The 7,390-nt window shown below is 37.5% G+C and overlaps 1 protein-coding gene across 1 annotated transcript in view; it reads left to right on the top strand.

Moving 5' to 3' along the window:
• The window catches only part of USO1 (USO1 vesicle transport factor), an 89,895-nt gene that overhangs the window by 63,286 nt on the left and 19,219 nt on the right, over positions 1–7,390 (top strand). Inside the window, exons 11-13 of the mRNA XM_017876604.1 lie at positions 2,449–2,537; positions 2,940–3,094; positions 6,175–6,386. Of these exons, the coding sequence (XP_017732093.1) occupies positions 2,449–2,537; positions 2,940–3,094; positions 6,175–6,386 (456 nt within the window). The remainder of the gene's footprint in view (positions 1–2,448; positions 2,538–2,939; positions 3,095–6,174; positions 6,387–7,390) is intronic.

Below are 7,390 nucleotides of genomic sequence, written 5' to 3'. Positions count from 1 at the left end.
AAAAAAAAAAAAAAAAAATTTTCTCAAATCAACGTGCAATATCAAAAGTACAAATAATAAAAGTTTTATAACAAAAATAACTGCCTTCAGCCTCACTTGTCCTTACTGTAAGTCCCACTTCCTCATGTTGCCCCATAATTATTTTATGGAATTTATATTTAAATCAATAGTTGGGATTTATATTTTTACAATTATTGACACCATTCCTGCTAAGCCAAATAGAGCCCTATATCCTTTTTTAAATATATATTTTTCCCATCCATGAGTCATAATTGTGTTCTTCATTTTACTGTTACTCTATATATGCAGAGGTATATATGCTTAATAATCATATATTAACACTTCGTTCCCCACCGCAGGCCACCTGCAGACCCTCCCTTCTCCTGCTCCAATCTGGGCTCTAATTCTGCCCCATGTCTCTTGTCCTGGGACTTATGCCATCCTCCTAGGATTTCCTTTACTTCTCTCCTGACAGACTCCTTGGTTATCTGGATCCCTTATTTTTTTTTATTTTTATTTTTGGTACAGAGTGTCAGTCTGTTGCCCAGGCTGTAATACAGTGGCATGAACTCAGCTCACTGCAACCTCCGCCTTCCGGGGTTCAAGTGATTCTCCTACCTCAGCCTCCTGAGTAGCTGGGATTACAGGTGCCCCCCACCACGCCCGGCTAGTTTTTGTAATTTTAGTAGAGACAGTCTCACCATGTTGGCCAAGCTGGTCTTGAACTCCTGACCTCAAATGATCCACCCATTTTGGCCTCACAAAATGTTAGGATTACAGACATGAGCCAATGCTCCTGGCCTAGATCACGTATCTTTTTCCTCTATCCCTTGGTTCATTAACTTTATTTTTCTTAATTTTCTTTTGTTGTTGTTGTTGTTGTTTTGAGATGGAATTTCACTCTTGTCGCCCAGGCTGGAGTGCAATGGCATGATCTCGGCTTACTGCAACCTCCACCTCCTGGGTTTGAGCAATTCTTCTGCCTCAACCTCCCAACTAGCTGGGATTACAGGGGCCTGCCACCATGCCCACCTAATTTTTTGTATTTTTAGTAGAGAGGGGGGTTCCACCACATTGGCCAGGCTGATCTCGAACTCCTGACCTCAAGTGATCCGCCCACTTCAGCCTCCCAAAGTGCTGGGATTACAGGCATGAGCCACTGTACCCGGCCATTATTTTTCTTAGTTTTCTAAAAAAAAAAAAAAAAAAAAAAGAGTAAATAACAGGAGGATTTATTTTATTTTGGCTCTTTCATGTCTGAAAATGTCATTCCTCTACTTTCAGAATTAATTTAATGTTTGGCTAGATATGGAATTCAGGGTTGGAAATCACTAATACTCAACTTTCAGAACATCATTCCACTGTTGCTGTTAGGAAGTTTGAAGCTTGAAGCCATTATAATCCTACTCTGTTTTCGTTGTTGTTGTTGTTGTTGTTGTTGTTGTTTTTTAACGTAATCTTTTTCTCTCTAGAAACTTTTGAGATCTTTTTTTTTTTTTGGTTTTCTGTAATGTACTGATGATGTGCTTTCCTGTGGACCGTTTCCCCACTCCCTTGCTCCCCAGTTATTTTTATCATTCACTGAGCACTTTCAGCTGGAAACATACATCCTTCAGTTCTGAGGGTATTTTTGGCATTCCTTGATAATTTTCTCTTTTCTGTTTTGTGGTAGTGGTGTTGTCATTGTCGTTGTTGTTTTGAGACAGAGTCTTGCCCTTTTACCAAGACTGGACTGCAGTGGCACTGTCTCAGCTTACTGCAACCTCCACCTCCCGGGTTCACACAATTCTCCTGCCTTAGCCTCCCAAGTAATGGGGATTACAGGCACATGCCACGATGCCTAGCTAATTTTATGTTTGTAGTAGAGACGGGGTTTCACCATGTTGGCCAGGCTGGTCTCAAACTCCTGACCTCAAGTGATCCACCCACCTGGGCCTCCCAGAGTCCTGGGATTACACACATGAGCCACTGTGCCTGACCTCTTTTCTGTTCTCTTTCTGCAACTCTCTTAGTAGACTTTCTGGGTAATTTGTCTTTTAAAATTAATTTTAATTAACAAATTAAAGTGGTATATATCTTTTATAACATGTTTTGAAATAGTCTTTTATTTTTTAACTTTATCCTTGAATTTTTTAATCTTTTAACTTTGTTCTCTGATTATTTTAAAACCTTTTTTCTGTTTTATATAAATAGATATTTTATCTCCTAGAGAATAGTATTATAGTTTTGAGATTTAAAATGCATGTCAAGGTTGTTTTATTGGAGATCCATGCTTGATGCTTTAAAATTTTACCTTGAGAAAGTGTTACAAGATTACAATGTTATCATTGATGTTTTGGTGCTTTTGGCCCTTAAAAAGTGGAATATAAGATTTTTTTCTCTTGGAAACAGATTTTCCTTCTTGGCTTAATTTCTCTGAATATTCTTCTTCTTTCTTCCCCTTAACAGACCATAAATACGGTATCAGAAGTTATTCGAGGCTACCAAGTAAACCAAGACTACTTTGCGTCTGTAAATGCACCTTCAAACCCACCAAGGTAGAGAAAGGGAAATACTGAGATTACTCTGAGGAAGTAAAAATTTTGGGTTGTTAATGTATCTCGTATACACATCTTACTGTTTTTAAAGAAGTTTAGTTGTATGTTTTGAAACTAGAAATCATCTTGCAAGATAAATGACACTGGAATTTTAAAAGGGTTGGTAATTTTTGGAATTTAGATACTTAGATTCAGGCATCATGTCGTTCACATCCTAGCTGTATGCCTTAAGCAAACAGTCACTTCACTCTGTCAGCTACAGTTTTCTGTGAAATAGAGATAGAAATATTAACTTGCTGGTGTTCTGGTTATGATTCTTCAGTCAACAAAAATGACTAGTTATTGACTTGTATACTTGGGTTGCATTGTTTCATTTTGTTCTTTTCTTTTTAAATGCAACAGACCGGCAATTGTAGTACTTCTCATGTCCATGGTTAATGAAAGGCAGCCATTTGTTTTGCGCTGTGCTGTTCTCTATTGTTTCCAGTGTTTCTTGTATAAAAACCAAAAAGGACAAGGAGAAATCGTGTCAACACTTTTACCTTCTACCATTGATGGTAAATAATTTAGTTCTAATTTTTATTGGAAAAAGTAAATCATTGTCTTTCAAACTTTTAATTGAATCTTTCTTTCTATGCTTTAGCCTAAAATACTTTGCATGCTTAGGAGGAAAAAAAAAACACCTGAATTCTAAAGCCTGCAGGTAAATTTAGACAACAGGCTTTGGAGTCAGACAAGAGTTTACATTGTAGAATTTTCACTTTTGCTGTATAACTTTTGCTGTATAACTTTTTAACTTGAGCCTTACTGAGTTATGGGGGATAATAATACTCATCTCTATGTGGGCATAATACCCCATTAGGAACATTGTGAGGATAAATGCAGTTACATGCATTACATTACATAAAGTACTCACTCCAAAACTTAGCATGTATAGATGCCAGTAAACAGAATCTACTGTTAATTGTAATTGTCATTCTAAAGATGAATTTTGCTGGGTGCGGTGGCTCACGCCTGTAATCCCAACACTGTGGGAGGCCAAGGCAGGCGGATCACCTAAGATCAGGAGTTCAAGACCAGCCTAGCTAACATGGTGAAACCCCGTCTGTACTAAAAATACAAAAATTAGCTAGGCGTGGTGGCAGGTGCCTGTAATCCCAGCTACTCAGGAGGCTGAGGCAGGAGTATCCCTCGAATCCTGGAGGCAGAGGTTGCAGTGAACCGAGATTGTGCCACTGCACTCCAGTCTGGGCAACAGAGAGAGACTCTGTCTCAAAAATAAAAATTTAAAAAAGAAGATGAATTTTACCATTAGGTCACATTTAACTTTCAGTCTGTTGTTCTAGTATAGGTTAGAGTCATTAACCTTTTTATGGGTTCTTTAAATGTTTCATCTTACCTAAGATAAATTTTTTAAATAATTACCTTTATTAACTTTAAACTTTAAGAGCAATTTCGTAAAGGTAATTGGAAACATCAATAAAACTCATTTTAATTACATACATTGAGGTTTTTTGTTAGAATTTAAGTCTGTTTAATTATATTTACCAAAAAAATTTGATAAAAAATTTATTACCTAAAAAAAAAAAAAAAAATTTATTACCTTAAAAAAGTTATTGAACATTAATGAAAATAAGACCCTGATGTAGTAGAATGATCAAAATGTGGCATTTCCTTAAGTTTGTTTTAGAAATGTTGTTTTTAATTAAGGTAAGTTTTTGGAATGTTACCATCATCAGTTTGATGCCGAAAATATTTTAATACAAGTTGAGCATCCCAAAAGTGAAATCTGAAATGCTTTTTTTTTTAAACATTTCTTCAAGCATTTAGCCTTTGTGTTTCAAACAATCTAATTGCACTCATTAAGTAATTTTGAAATGTATACTTAAGCCAGGCATGGTGGCTTACACCTGCAATTCCAGCACTTCGGGAGGCCAAGGCAGGCAGATTGCTTGAGTCTAGGAGTTCAAGACCAGCCTGGGCAACATAGCGAAGCCCCATCTCTACTAAAAATACAAAAATTTAGGCTGGGCCTGGTGGCTCACGCCTGTAATCCCAGCTACTGGGGAGACTGATGCAGGAGAATCACTTGAATTCGGGAGGTGGAGGTTGCAGTGAACTGAGATCACAACATTGCACTCCAGCCTGGGCAACAGAGTGAGACTCCAGCTCAAAAAAAAAAAATTAGCCAAGCATGGTGGCACACGCCGGTAGTCCTAGCTACATGGGAGGCTGAGATGGGAGAATCACCTGAGCCTGGGAGGTTGAGGCTGCAGTGAACTGAAATCACACCACCATACTCCAGCCTGGGCAAACAGAGTGAGACCCTGTCTCCAAAAAAAATTAAAAATAAAATATACCCTTTTTTTAAAATTATAGTCACCCTGTTGTGCAATCAAATGGTATATCTTATTCATTCATTCTTTCTTTTTTTTTTTTTTGAGACAGAGTCTCCCTCTGTTTCCCAGGCTGGGGTACAGTGGCGCAATCTTGGCTCGCTGCAAACTCCACCTCTCAGGTTCACGCCATCCTCCTGCCTCAGCTTTCAGAGTAGCTGAGACTATAGGTGCCCGCCGCCATGCCTGGCTAATTTTTTGTATTTTTTAGTAGAGATGGGGTTTCACCGTGTTAGCCAGGATGGCCTCGATCTCCTGACCTCGTGATCCACCTGCCTCAGCCTCCCAAAGTGCTGGGATTACAGGCATGAGCCACCGCGCCCAGCCTTATTCATTCTTTCTAACAATATTTTTGTATGCATTATCCCCACCTTCCCTCTAACTTCCCACTACCCTGCCCTGCCTCTGATAACCGTCTTTCTAATCTCTGTGTCCATGAATTCCCACAAATTTTTAGATTCCACAAATAAAGATAAATAATTTTACCTTCTACCATTGATGGTAAATAATTTAGTTCTAATTTTTATTTGTTCTCACAAATGAGTGAGAGCAAATGTTTGTCTTTACATACCTGGCTTATTTCACTTAACATAATGATGTCCAGGTTCATCTGTGTTGTAAATGACTGGATCTCTTTGTTTTGTATGGCTGAATAGTGCTCCATTGTGTGTATGTACCACATTTTCTTTCTGGAATACTTCTGATCCCAAGCATTTTGGATAAGGGATACTCAACCTATGTTTCTTTTCTCTTTTCTCTTTTTTTTTTTTTTTTTTTTTAAGATAGGGTCTCACACTCCTGTCCAGGTTGGAGTGCAGTGACACGATCCATAGCTCACTGCAGCCTCAAACTCCTGGGCTCAAGTGATCCTCAGGCCTTAGCCTCCCGAGTAGCTGGGACTACAAGCATGCACCACCAACTCCTGGCCTCAAGGGATCCTCCCACCTCAGCCTCCCAAAGTGCTAGAATTACAGGCGTGAGCCACCATGCCCAGCCTCAACCTGTATTTCTTTGTTCTGTTACTTTTCTTCCAAGATAACTTTCTCTCATTGTTCATTTTGCTTTGAAAAGCAGATTTTTATCATTTTGAAAGTATATTTAATACTACTAATTAACACATGTTTAATGATTATATTTAATGGTATTTCACACTATTTTATGTGTACAGAAAACAGTTGATTTAAAATTTGGTTTACATAAAAATCTAATATATTTTTATTGTCTGCCTGCCATCTTTGTAGCAACAGGTAATTCAGTTTCAGCTGGCCAGTTATTATGTGGAGGTTTGTTTTCTACTGATTCACTTTCAAACTGGTGTGCTGCTGTGGCCCTTGCCCATGCTTTGCAAGAAAATGCCACCCAGAAAGAACAGTTGCTCAGGGTTCAACTTGCTACAAGTATTGGCAACCCTCCAGTTTCTTTACTTCAACAGTGCACCAATATCCTTTCACAGGTAAAGTTTTGCATTAAACTTCTCTAAGGGGAAAAAGTTCTGTACATTTTGATGTCAGTGATACAGGATTTAAGGATGTCTTTAGAAGATACAGATGAAAAAGGACAGAGAAGACTTTACTCTGCTTATTAGTTCATCATAATCAGAAACAGTTCTGTGGAGAAAAAGCAGTAAATACTGTTAGAGGAATAGTTTTGCTAAATTGTTATAAGGTCTGCATCATGATGAAAATACATGTTCTGGCCAGAAAGGTATTTTGAGGGTTTTGTCTTGCTTTTAAATTATCCACAGTGTTCATGCATGTCATTTTTCTCTTTCTTCTCAGTAACTGAATTCAGGTTAGTTTATGGGAGGGAATAGAGTAAAGTAGTTCATAGCTGTATATTTCCCTCTTTCTCTTCCCAAAGCAATTGATCATCTAGAAACAGTGGAATAGTGGTCCATTGTATATATAGTTATATAGTATATTCCCTTGAGGTTCGTGAGTTCTTAAATCCTTAAGTCCCCAGTGCATATCATTTACCTAGTAAGATGTAGGAAAACATAACAAAAAATTTTTGTGTGTCTTAGACTCTTAATGAGAACAACAAAGCTTTATTGAAGTGTAGGTGCTAGGCATTTAGGAATGTCACTTTCTGTTACATGATTTGCCCACATGTACCAGCCTTGCTGTTGAACAGTTCAAGTTCATGCTTTAGCAAAACTCTAAAGTCATTGACATTTTAAAGTCACTCAGGGAGAGTAAAAATGTGACTAAATCTAAAATTGTTCTGTACATTTTAAAGAAACAGTAGCTCCATCCATAGAAATTATAAATGAAAACTTAAAAGTAACTATAGTGAAAAGGAAGTTAAAGTTTAAAATTGGCTTACTTTGATTGAAAGCTTATTTTGTCTTAACACTTATCTCTTAGAGATTAAAAAAACTACCCCAAATTTTTGTATCTTTACTTATTTATTACTTGGCATTCTCACATTGCTATCTGTTAACAACAGTTTTTTTTT

Source organism: Rhinopithecus bieti, unplaced genomic scaffold, assembly GCF_001698545.2.
Source record: "Rhinopithecus bieti isolate Rb0 unplaced genomic scaffold, ASM169854v2 scaffold_8675, whole genome shotgun sequence".
Lineage (NCBI taxonomy): Eukaryota > Metazoa > Chordata > Mammalia > Primates > Cercopithecidae > Rhinopithecus > Rhinopithecus bieti.
Note: the sequence above shows the minus strand (reverse complement) of the source record. Positions and strands in the feature narration are given on the sequence as shown.